This window comes from Mercenaria mercenaria, unplaced genomic scaffold (assembly GCF_021730395.1).
Source record: "Mercenaria mercenaria strain notata unplaced genomic scaffold, MADL_Memer_1 contig_3614, whole genome shotgun sequence".
In the NCBI taxonomy this organism is placed as follows: domain Eukaryota; kingdom Metazoa; phylum Mollusca; class Bivalvia; order Venerida; family Veneridae; genus Mercenaria; species Mercenaria mercenaria.
Genome location: NW_026461770.1, coordinates 317 through 14,185, shown reverse-complemented (window position 1 = coordinate 14,185; position 13,869 = coordinate 317). Strand labels below are relative to the sequence as shown.

Below are 13,869 nucleotides of genomic sequence, written 5' to 3'. Positions count from 1 at the left end.
CGAAAACTAGCCAGATCCCATCATGGGTTCCAGAGTTATGGCCCCTTAAAGGTCCAAAATTTTCCATTTTTAGCTCATCTGATTTTTTGAAAAAAAATGATGAGTTATTGTCATCACTTGAGCGGTTGTCGGCGTCGGCGTCGGCGTCGGTGTCGGCGTCGGCGTCTGCGTCGGCGTTGCCTGGTTAAGTTTTATGTTTAGGTCAGCTTTTCTCCTAAACTATCAAAGCTATTGCTTTGAAACTTGGAAGACTTGTTCACCATCATAAGCTGACCCTGTATAGCAAGAAACATAACTCCATCTTGCTTTTTGCAAGATTTATGGCCCCTTTTGTACTTAGAAAATATCAGATTTCTTGGTTAAGTTTTATGTTTAGGTCAACTTTTCTCCTAAACTATCAAAGCTATTGCTTTGAAACTTGGAATACTTGTTCACCATCATAAGCAGACCCTGTACATCAAGAAACATAACTCCATCTTGCTTTTTGCAAGAATTATTGCCCCTTTTGGACTTAGAAAATCAGTTTTCTTGGTTAAGTTTTATGTTTAGGTCAGCTTTTATCCTAAACTATCAAAGCTATTGCTTTAAAACTTGCAACACTTGTCCACCATCATAAGCTGACCCTGTACAGCAAGAAACATAACTCCATCCTGCTTTTTGCAAGATTTATGGCCCCTTTTGGACTTAGAAAATATCAGATTTTTTGGTTAAGTTTTATGTTTAGGTCAACTTTTTCTCTTAAACTATCAAAGCTATTGCTTTGAAACTTGCAACACTTGTTCACCATCATAAGCTGACCCTGTACAGCAAGCAACATAACTCCATCCTCCTTTTTGCAATAATTATTGCCCCTTTTGGACTTAGAAAATCATTTTCTTGGTTGAGTATTATGTTTAAGGCAACTTTTCTCATAAACTATCAAAGCTATTGCTTTAAAACTTGCAACAGTTTTTCACAATCATAAGTGGACACTGTACATCAAGAAACATAACTCTATCCTGCTTTTTGCAAGAATGATGGCCCTTTTTAGACTTAGAAAATCATGGGTAGAACAATATTTCTATTATACAAAAAAAATCAGATGAGCGTCAGCACCCGCAAGGCGGTGCTCTTGTTTTGGCTTGTGAACATGATAGAGACCGCATTTTGCAATCAACTTTAATAAAACTTGCACAAAACTTGTATTGACATAATATCTTGGTTCCTTTTGAAAACTGGCTAGATCCCATCATGGGTTCAAGAGTTATGGCCCCTTAAAGGGCCAAAATTTGCTATTTTTTGCTTGTGAACACGATTGAGACAACATTTTGCAATCAACTTTAATTAAACTTGCTCACAACTTGTATAGGCATAATACCTCGGTTCCTTTTGAAAACTGGCCAGATCCCATCATGGGTTCTAGAGTTATGGCCCCTTAAAGGTCCAAAATTTGCTATTTTGGCTTTTGCAGCCATATAGAGACTTCATTTATGGTTTGATTTGATACAAACTTGCAAAATATCTTCAACAACAATAAATCTTTGATTCTATGATGAATCTGTCAGATCCAGTCATAGGTTCTGGAGTTATTTTGTATCTGATTACCTCCCCTTATTTTAATCAAAATGGATTTATATCAGTAAGTACTTATAGGACTCATTTGAAATTTCATTATTGTCATTAGTTGGACTCAGACAATCAGGGAAGATAACTATGGGCTGATTTTAAATTAAAATGGGTATATCTTCGTAACTAATAAAGATACTGATCTGAAATTTCATGTATGCAGCTTCTATTGAGATTGGTTTGAAACATTATTTATGTCTTCCATGGTAAGAAATTTCTGCTTTTACTTACTTTTCTAATATATTGTTGTAAAGGCTTGTACTCTGTATCTTCTACATGCATATACCAATGCATGATTACCTCCCCTTATTTTAATAAAAATGGATTTATCTCGGTAAGTATTTATAGGACTCATTTGAAATTTCATTATTGTCATTAGTTGGACTGAGACAATCAGGGTAGATAACTATGGACTGATTTTATGTCAAATTACCTCCCTTTGTTTCAAATTAAAATCGGGTGTATCTCAGAAACCAATGAAGATACTGATTTAAAATGTCATTTATGCCATCAGATGGACTCGGACAATCAGGGTAGATAACTTTCGACTGAATTTATGACAAATTACCTCCCTTTATTTTATGTAAATGAATATACCTCAGCAGAATCTAATTAGATTGGTTTTAAATGTTATTTAAGTCTTTCAGGGTAAGGAATAGTCATGCTAGTACAAAAATGCAGCATTTGAGCCAAGGACTTGGTATGGAGTTTGGCTATGACAAGTACTTGACCCATAGGTCAAAAGGGACTGTTACAAGAAAATATTTATCCTGATGATATTTAAAGTGTATGCCTATGTGATCAATGTCAAAACTTGATCTTATCATTAAGAGTAGTAGTACTCAGGTGAGCGATATAGGGCCATCACGGCCCTCTTGTTCATGAGTTATTCCCCATTTTTACTTAGAATTTCAGGTTAAGATTGTGATGCACCTTCACTTTATATAGGTTATTAATAAACAGATTTGATTTAGACTTGAACAAGTTTTTTGACATCACCAACCTCATATGACACAAGAGATATTATTCTGACAGAAATATTCAATGAATTTTGTCCCTTTTATAGTTCTTACTTATGCACTTTCAATCTCTGTTATTACTCAGATTACTGACATTTGAGTTAAACTTATACTGTTGTTCAAAATCATCATCCACATCTGAAGCATTAATTACTTACTCACTTATTTGCTGTCCAGCTTAGAAATAGTTTGGCGTGTTGTCTCCTCTGACAGTTTTTTTTATGTTAGGTGATTTAAGTTTATATGACAAAAGATTTGTAGGTCTGTCAGTCTGTCGGTCTGTCCGCATTTTTCGTGTCCGGTCCATATCTTTGTCATCGATGGATGGATTTTCAAATAACTTGGCATGAATGTGTACCACAGTAAGACGACGTGTCATGCGCAAGACCCAGGTCCGTAGCTCAAAGGTCAAGGTCACACTTACACATTAAAGGATAGTGCATTGATGGGCCTGTCCGGTCCATATCTTTGTCATCGATGGATGGATTTTCAAATAACTTGGCATGAATGTGTACCACAGTAAGACGACGTGTCGCGCGCAAGACCCAGGTCCGTAGCTCAAAGGTCAAGGTCACACTTAGACATTAAGGGATAGTGCATTGATGGGCGTGTCCGGTCCATATCTTTGTCATCGATGGATGGATTTTCAAATAACTTGGCATGAATGTGTACCACAGTAACACGACATGTCGCGCGCAAGACCCAGGTCCGTAGCTCAAAGGTCAAGGTCACACTTAGACATTAAGTGATAGTGCATTGATAGGCGTGTCCGGTCCATATCTTTGTCATCGATGGATAGATTTTCAAATAACTTGGCATGAATGTGTACCACAGTAAGACGACGTGTCGCGCGCAAGACCCAGGTCCGTAGCCCAAAGGTCAAGGTCACACTTAGACATTAAGCGATAGTGCATTGATGGGCGTGTCCGGTCCATATCTTTGTCATCGATGGATGGATTTTCAAATAACTTGGCATGAATGTGTACCACAGTAAGACGACATGTCGCGTGCAAGACCCAGGTCCGTAGCTCAAAGGTCAAGGTCACACTTGATGGGCGTGTCCGGTCCATATCTTTGTCATCGATGGATGGATTTTCAAATAACTTGGCATGAATGTGTACCACAGTAAGATGACGTGTCGCGTGCAAGACCCAGGTCCGTAGCACAAAGGTCAAGGTCACACTTAGACGTTAAAGGTCATTTTTCATGATAGTGCATTGATGGGCGTGTCCGGTCCATATCTTTGTCATTTATGCATGGATTTTAAAATAACTATGCATGAATGTGTGACACAGTAAGACGACATGTCGCGTGCAAGACCCAGCTCCGTAGGTCAAAGGTCCTAAACTCTAACATCGGCCATAACTATTCATTTAAAGTGCCATCGGGGGCATGTGTCATCCTATGGAGACAGCTCTTGTTTGCTATTTAATAATGCACAAATCATGATTACTAATCATAAAATGGATGCTTCCTTTCATTTGCATGGGATATCATTTTTAGCTCGACTATTCGAAGAAAAGTAGAGCTATCCTACCCACCACGGCGTCGGCGTCACACCTTGGGTTAAGTTTTTCGTACCAGTCCACATTTTGACAAAGTCTTTTGAGATAAAGCTTTGAAACTTTCAACACTTGTTTACCATCATCATGGCCAGTTATAGGCAAGAGCACATAACTCAGTCAAGGATTTTGGCTGAATTATGGCCCCTTTTGACTTAGAAATCATGGTTAAGTTTTTCGTACCAGTTCATATTTTGACAAAGTCTTTTGAGATAAAGCTTTGAAACTTTCAATATTTGTTTACCATCACCATGTCCAGTTATAGGTAAGAGCACATAACTCCATCAAGGATTTTGGCTGAATTATGGCCCTTTTTGACTTAGAAATCTGGGTTAATATTTCGTACCAGTTCATATTTTGACAGTCTTTTGAGATAAAGCTTTGAAACTTTCAACACCTGTTTACCATCACCATGTCCAGTTATAGGCAAGAGTACATAACTCCATCAAGGATTTTGGCTGAATTATGGCCCATTTTGACTTAAAAATCTTTGATAAGTTTTTCGTACCAGTTCATATTTTTTGTAAAGTGTTTGACATATGGCTTTGAAACTTTTATCACTTGTTTAGTATAATAGTCTCTATCTGTAGGAAAGAGAACATAACTCTGTCATCTATTTTGGCTGAATTATGGTCCTTTTTGGATTTTGAAATTGGTTCTGTTTTCATACAAGTCCATGTTTTGTCAAAACTATTTGACATATGGCTTTTAAACTTTGAACACTTGTTTATCATTATGATTTCCATCTGTAGGCAAGAGTACATAACTATTTTGACTGAATTATGGCCCTTTTTGGACTTCGAAATTGGCTCATATATTGCCATTTAGTGCAAGACTTATCGAAATCAAAGTAATACAGGAACATTGTTTGTCTAATCTATTTATTCCTTTTGTCTGAATATCCGTGGAAATATTTTGACCCCATTCTTCAATCAATTCTTCGAATAGTCGAGCGCGCTGTCATCAGACAGCTCTTGTTTCTGTGGGTATAGACAGTATTGCTAATTTAGGTGTGTCAATTATAAGTTACCTTTTACTGGTGTTGGTAAATTAGATACATTATTAAACATGTCTGAATAATCCCAAAGTATGGTCATTGGAGTAATAAAGTAATTGTTCTTCTTTCTAATCACAGATATTATTAATATTACATTTAATATGTAGAGTAGCAAGAATAATTGATAAGGCAAGTCAGAATAGTTTTATGTTCTCTGCCTTAAAAAAATGTAGTAACTGTTATTGCTAATGACAGGATTTTGTCTGCAATGGTTATTCTTGCAAATCAGTTTTCTTTTGTCTGTAGAAGTACTGTTTTCTGATGTTTTATTAGCTTCATATTTAAATATTGTAGGTGTGCACAACAACCTCAATGATGGCAAACTTTGTGACAATATTTTGTCAAATGCTAGATAAATACAAGCCGTGTATGCAAGAAAGTCTTGGAAAAGCAGCCTTTAAGGTGAGTGAATCATAATTGTATACAGTAAGATCAGATATTTTCACAAGGCTAAATGTTTGCTGTATTTTAAATTGGAATTGGTTTGTGAGGTAGAATATTCATGATGTATGAAGCATTTGTGAAATACCGTATTTTGGTGTGTATAGGTCGCGGTAATGTATAGTCCGCATCTAATTTTTGCTCAGGAAATGGTCGGAAAATTTAAGTTCTAGCGTATTAGTCACGGTTAAGTTTCGGATTTTTTCCCCAGCAGTATTTAATATTTACCGGCAAAAAAGTTATGGCGGCGGCCATATTGATGCCGCGGACTGAATTATTATCAGAACCTGATTGGTGGAAATCGGACAGTGTTATTTTCGATCCCAACCGTTTCGTACCAACAGTAGTATCGGTAACAGACTACATCAAAGAAAAGCGGCTTTTTGACACTAATTGGCAGCAGACGGTTTGCGTTTACATTCTGTAATTATGCAAGTTTAAATGTGAATTGTTTGCACAGCAATTATAACACCTTTCCGCGTCGTGTAATTAACCGCGTTCTTTTGATTCTGAGATTAACAAAATATCTCTTTTTGGATTTTTTTTTCTTTTATTTAAAAACCAAAAGTAAAAAATTGTCTTTTAAGTTTTTTAATACGCTAAGAATTAGTATAAACAATGTTTGGAATGGATGACGGATCTGTCCGGATTTTATCCAACCCGGAGTACATGTCAATGGCGTCCAGTAAAACGAAAGTAGAAACAAACGTAATTGAAATTGCAAAAACATCTTTGAATTAAAGTAATTCGTAATTTTAATAGTCTGTATGGGTTATTTACGATATATTTTATTGAAAGTAACCGCTGTTGGTTGAAAGGCCGCCGGTATTGATATTTTTTATCCATTTTGTTCGTTCGTAACAGATGCACATAATTTTGCGAGAACTACGGTCAGAAAATTGGCCTGAAAAAAAAACTCTGCTGGCAATGTTCTGTCGTATAGGTCGCAGGAACTTTTTCAGGCAGCAAAATGGGTAGAAAAAGTGCGACCTATACACACCAAAATACGGTATGACAATTATATCAGTCTTACAAGAGTATAGACAGTTTGTGGTTAAAGGGGAAAATGAATCCCTCTTAAAAAAAACAATTAAAATTAAAAAAAAAAATGATTTTACAGTATTGCAAAACTCAAGCTCAAGATGTCATAATATTATAATAACAACAATTGTAAATTTTATAGAAAAGGAAGTATAGAATTAAAAATTATACTTAAGCAAATACTTAAGTTCATTATATTGTGCTTAAATAGAAATATCATACTTGGGTTACTGAAATAAGTACTGCAGACAAATACTACTTACCATAGTATAATTTAGCTATGAAAGCATTGTTATAGAAAAAATCAACATTAAGGTATTGGACCCCAAATAGTAATGTTTAAAAAATGGCATTTGCTTGGTATATTCTTAAAGCTGACCGTGTTTTGCACTGTGTTGCAATTTTTAAACAACTTTTACCATGCCGTTTTTTTTATAAATTTTGTATAATTTATGATATTTTCTCAATCTCAAGTAGAGACAAATTTCAAAGTGATGGCCACTGTCCAAAACATTTGCAGATAATTCATTATACCATTAATTTTGATAACAGAAACATCAAACTATTAGTAAAGGCCATTTATGGCCAAAATGCCAAATAAAGGAAAAAACTCGTAAAGAATTGATTTTTTGTGTAAATATTATACAAGATGTATGTAACAACATATAAAAAGTATAGAAAAGTATCATGATGCAAAATGTCTATTTTTGGAGTAAAATGTTAAAAATATAAATGAAACTGCGGATTTCTGGAATCTAGCCATAACAACAGAATTATGCATCTAACGAGGTCCAAATCTGGCACAACATTAGATTACTGTATTGTACAAAATGTAAACTAATTAGAAATTTAGAAAAAACAAAATGGCGTCCTAAATCCAATATGGCCACCATAAAAAGGTACATTTAAACCAGAATTATCGTCGACTTTATGTCAAATTGTCTCATATTATTGTTTTTACATATAATAAGCTGGTTATTGTAAGTAATAGTATGCAGTTTACCTAAGATGGAAAACAATTCAATACGGGGCAATAGTGAAGTATACAAACAAAATTGCCGAGTCATTCAGCAGTAGAAATTGTAGTAATTAAAGCAACGATAACGTCTTTATTTATTAACAAAACTTATGAGTATGAGTACCTTTTTTCTTAGTTCGATCATTTCCAATCTGATAATCATGGTTTTGAGGCAAAATTGCAATAAAAGGTGTTTCAAATTTCATTTCTTTTTCACTAAACAGGAAAACGGCGCGAAAAAATGATTCAAATAGTCCTCAGTTAGAGTTATTTTCCTTATTTTCATTGCAATTAATTTGCTGAAATAACATGACAGATCTATGCTTGGCATGTAGGTAACTTCACAATGAAATAATAACATGACAGAATTTGATAAGGAAACTTAGATTATACACCACCACTACAATTTGGGGTCTCATTTTTAGCTGATTTTGCACTTTGTGTGTTTGACTGAAAATATTTTTCTTGAATCAAACTTAACCCCCACTTTTCGCTTAATTTTTATACAGCAATGATAATATTCTTCAAGAAAATGTAAGTTACAGACATTTTAAATTGGTGCTGATGTGTGCTGCGGCCATTGGAAATATGTCAATTTTATATAGACTAAAGAACAGCTATTTGGTGTGTTGTAACCTTATGGACAACTTGGGTTAATAACAGCAATAGCTGGATCTCAGCATCTCATATTATGTTATATACAATAGTAAAAGGGAACCAACTATTTGTTAGAGCAAGTATTCGTGTACTCGTAAAATATAATCGAATTTGGACCAATCCAAAACAAGTTCCATAAAAAGCACCAATCAAATGACACCTCTGCTAGGATATAGATAAGTAGATGGATGACAATGTAGTCATTCTGTATCCAGCGATTGATGTAAACACACCGAGGATTCAACTTATAATTTGTCCCAGTACCTTGATAAATGAGCTGTTGCAGCTACTCTGTCAATGCAGATAAATTATATAAATGAAGACATTTGAGACTAAAGAAGAGTTGCAGTATTGTAACTAGGTTTCAAGCTTTAAAGCCAGCGCATTGAAATTAAACCTTTATGGGATAAAGTACAGGCTGAGACAGAGATTTTGGTTTGGTAATCTTCTGAGTCAGTAAGAGAGTTCCAGCTTACAGACATTAGTTTCAACATTATCGGTGAAGTACAGCCAAGGCATTGGGGTCATACCTATATGGTGGTTTTAATGCTATATTTAATAGCATATAAGTGCTGAGCATCCAGAAGCCAGAGCAATCATATTGAGTTGCAGCTTCATGTAAGAGAACATCGGCTGAATATCTATGCGAAAGGACACATATGTAGTCAATTCAAAGACATTGTCTGATGGGAACTTCAACAAAAAGATCAGTCAAATATATTATCCCCGGCATACTGAAGTTTGAGTTGATTATCATTAGTTGAAGGTTGTTAGTTTAAAACATTGAGTGATTCACCTGATCCCTGAAATTATCTAGCTCATTATTGAAATCATTTTTGAATCATTGGTACACAAATCATTTAGGTGAGGTAGCTAGAGAAAAAAATATATGTGGTACTGTATATGGTTTCACCAGCTTTACGTTTTATAACATTTAAGACTTGTCTGTCAGCTAGTCCGAGACATAGTCACCTTAGCGATTGGACCGATTGCATTGTTCAAGATACTAAAGGCGTCAGCACTTTCCTGGGTCATATAACTTGTATCCTGACATACATAATATTTATATACATATGCTATGTGGAAGTGTTGTTATGATATAGATTTATATGCTATTGCAAATTGTATTTTAGTAAAATGTATTCAATTATTGTTCTGGTTAAAGGTTAAGACACACTTAATAGCTGTCCCTCTTTGTTCTTTATCTATATTTCCAATGACCGCAGCACACATCAGGACCTATTTTAAATGTCTGTAACTTACATTTTCTTGCAGAATATTGTCAATACAGAATAAAAGTAAAAGGAAAAGCAGGGGTCATGTTTGATGCAGAAAAAATATATTCAGTCAAACACACAAACTGCAAAATTACCTAAACAATGAGACCCCGAATTGTAGTGATGGGGTATGATCTAAGTATACATGACAAATTATGTAGTGTTATTATTTCACTATGAAAATGCTACCTACATTTCAAGCATAGATCTGTCATGTGAATTCAGCAAAAATTGAAGAGAAAATAAGGCAAATAGCTCTACAGAGCAAAAAAATGAGGACTATGTGAATCCGCCATTATGCGACTATCATTTTTAACCATTTTCCTATTTAGTGTCTGTTTTTCTATGTTAGTTAGTTGATTGTGGTTGTTTGTTTATCTGGTATGGTACATGAATGTCTGCGCTATTGTGGTTTACATTGTAGTATAACTGTAATTAAGGAGGTAGGTTACCTTTATATTTGTATGTGCGCATGTCCAACCGGAAGCTAACGTGACGATTTACGACGACGTATACGACAAACTAAATGTGTCTGTATATTCATTCTTCTGAAAACAAATCATAGACCTGTCTTCGATCTGACGCTTTATGGTTTAATAATGCAGAAATAATGAATAAATTGCCGCAGAAACGCTTCAAAACAATGTTGCCTTAAATGACGTCATTGACGTCATGACGTTACGTGTCAGTTACCGCGCAAAATTAATAGCTTTTATCTTGAAAGTACGTAATTCTGTGCATTTTCTTTATTTAATCCCCCGCCGTGGCGGAGGGATTATAGGAATGGTCTGCGTCCATCTTTCCGTCCGTCTTTCCGTGCTTCCGTCCGTAACAAAATCGTGTCCGGTCCATATCTCCTAAACCCCTTGAAGGATTTTCATGAAACTTGGGTCAAATGATCACCTCATCAAGACGATGTGCAGAACCCATGAGTCAGCCTTGTCGGTTCAAGGTCAAGGTCACAACTCAAGGTCAAAGGTTTGAGCCTTCCATTTTGTGTCCGCGCTATATCTCCTAAACCCCTTGAAGGAATTTTATAAAACTTGGGTCAAATGATCACCTCATCAAGACGATGTGCAGAACCCATGAGTCAGCCATGCCGGCTCAAGGTCAAGGTCACAACTCAAGGTCAAAGGTTTGAGCCTTCCATTTTGTGTCCGCTCTATATCTCTTAAACCCCTTTAAGGAATTTTATAAAACTTGGGTCAAATGATCACCTCATCAAGACGATGTGCAGAACCCATGAGTCAGTCATGCCGGCTCAAGGTCAAGGTCACAACTTAGGGTCAAAGGTTTGAACCTTCCATTTTGTGTCCGCTCTATATCTCCTAAACCCCTTTAAGGATTTTCATCAAACTTGGGTCAAACAATCACCTCATCAAGACGATGTGCAGAACCCATGAGTCAGCCATGTCGGCTCAAGGTCAAGGTCACAACTGAAGGTCAAAGGTTTGAGCCTTCTATTTCGTGTCCGCTCTATATCTCCTAAACCCCTTGAAGGAATTTTATAAAACTTGGGTCAAATGTTTACCTCATCAGAACGATGTGCAGAAATTATGAGTCAACCATGCCAGCTCAAGGTCAAGGTTACAACTAAGGGTCGAAGGTTTGAGCCTTCCATTTGGTGTCTGCTCTGTATCTCCTTAACCCCTTGAAGGATTTTCATCAAACTTGGGTCAAATGATCACCTCATCAAGAACTCATGAGTCAGCCATGTCAACTCAAGGTCAAGGTCACAACTGAAGGTCAAAGGTTTCAGCTCTGTATCTCCTAAACCCCTTGAAGGATTTTCATCAAACTTTGGGCAAATGATCACCTCATCAAGACGTTGTGCAGAATTCATGAGTCAGCCATGTCAGTTCAAGGTCAAGGTCACAGCTAAAATCAAAGGTTTTACCCTTTCACTATCCATAGCAGTGGCGGGGGATTTAGCTGTCTTTCAGACTGCCTTGTTCAAACTATTTTCAAATAACCATTATTTGCTGAAATATTTTTTATGAGTCTTTTGCTCTGAATAATAATCAATATTTTGCTTCTTTTATGTAGTTATATTGAAGTGTTATGCGGAATGTAAGAAAATGGATGATGGTAACCAATGTTATTTGGAATATAGTTGGGTGAGAGGTTACTTGTTACGGCCACTTTCAAATAAAAAATCTAGCAGTTTGATTTGTAATACCTATTTTCAGGTTCCGTTGATAATTTGTTACTTATATACTAAAACTAAGATCTAAAATTGTTCAAATTTCAGTAGAAAATTGTGGTTTCTTGAATTGAATTGATGTAACCATGGAAACGAAGCCCGTGACCTATGTATCTAAATGTAAAATTCAAAAGCGTTGACACTAGTCTATTTAAGAAACACAGCTTCGGCTTTTTATTTTCATTTCAACAATATCCATGAGAATAATAGTAGCATGCTGAACGATTTTTCCATGAACAATGTCAGACGAGGGGTACTGCTGTAAGTATTCTAAGCTTAGAAATTTGTTTGAATAAATGCAGATAACACGAAAATATAACTTACGTTAGAAATAATATGTTTTAAAGCTACATCAACTAGAAAGATAATCTTATTCAATATTATTTTATAAGAAATTACGACAAAAAGCAAAATATAAGCCATTTTAAACATCTCTGTTGCCATGGTTACTTTAAACTTTAAGAAAAATAGTGTACCATGTGTAGTGCTTGGTATTTTGCTAATAATATTACCCAAAAATTCCATGTTGGTCATTAACAGAATGGCACTGAAGCCGTCGAAAACCCCTATTTTTATACATAGTTGTTTAAAAATGAGAGAAAATGCGTTACCATGGAAACACAAGCCCCGCGACATATACATTTTAAGCTTATATTAGAACGTGCATACTAGTAAAATTATAGATTATGTTGACTTCTACGGATATCAATGAAACTAAAATACACAGAAAAGTGTTAAATATCCGTATTTTCCTTCTTCTTTCAATATAAAATACCTTTGGAGGGTCATGTTCTTCAAACCTGGATAAAAATTGAACTTGAAGGGACAGAGACAAACGAAACTGAGATTTTAGCAGTTAAAACTTCATATTACACGAAATACAAAAAGATGCTGCGGTTCAACTAATTTGAATTTACCCTTGTAACAAGGTAACCTACCTCCTTAAGGAACGTAGCATTCCCTTTGTATATTTATTCTTGGTCTACTTTCCCCTTCAACCTCCTCCCCCACCCCCATTCTACCCCTTACCACTTTCTCCCCCTCTATATTTGGCATAAATTTATATGTACATGTTTGATTTTTGAAGCAACCCGTCTGTAATGTTTTTTCGTTACAGCTTCTTTTTGTTGTGGGCCTACTTTGCAAATGTGTGGCTCTGAGGCTGTTTTTAGTGCTCTGTGCTTCCGAGAAATCTATCCTTACCTATTATCTTCTGTATACCTATAAGAAAATGTTTTTTCTCTAAGATCGTTTCAGTTTCATTTGAAATGTACAAACAGCCTAAATGCATGAAAAAATACATGGTTTTAGTTTGATACCAACAGTTTATAAGGTTTTATGGCAATTTCAGTAACATACGACAACTTAAATTTTGGCAAAAATAACTGTCACGACATAATTTCCAATCATTACCATAACTGTAGCCTACTTTTGCCCTGTTTTGTCCTTTTCTACTCTGATCTGCATACAAGTTACACATTTAAACTGTTAAATATGTTCAATTTTACCTCTAAGTACTAGAAATTAGCAATCTTTAGGCTACCAATATGCAGTTTTTGAGAAAAAATTCTGTACACCCAAAAACATTGTAAATGTGATATTTTGTGTTTTATCAATATTTAACGCAAAATTGCAATAAATTTGTCATTTTCTATCACATTCCAATCAAAGCAGACCTTTCCCATCCTCGTCTGGCCAGATTTCAATTTTTACCAATGTTCCCTTGTATGTTACAGCACTCTAAATAGCCGTTCTTTTTTATTCTGTAAAAAACTGTCATATTTCCAATGGCTGCAACACCACCAGTGCCTGCTTTAAATGTCTGTAACTTACATTTTTTTGAAGAATATTGTCAGTTCTGAAGAAAAATCAGAAGGAAAATGGGGATCATGTTTGATGCAAGAAAAATATTTTCAGTCAAACAATTTACAGCGCCATTTTCCTATTCAGTGTCTGTATGTCTAAATGACCTTGTGGTGGCCATTTTGG

General features: G+C 35.4%; 1 protein-coding gene across 1 annotated transcript in view; it reads left to right on the top strand.

Annotated features, from left to right (window-relative positions):
• The window catches only part of LOC128553234 (E3 ubiquitin-protein ligase RNF213-like), a 63,072-nt gene extending 56,534 nt beyond the window's left edge, over nt 1-6,538 (top strand). The window contains exon 14 of the mRNA XM_053534359.1: nt 5,538-6,538. Coding sequence (XP_053390334.1) covers nt 5,538-5,660 — 123 coding nt within the window. The 3' untranslated portion in view covers nt 5,661-6,538. The remainder of the gene's footprint in view (nt 1-5,537) is intronic.
• The last annotated feature ends 7,331 nt before the right edge of the window (nt 6,539-13,869 follow it).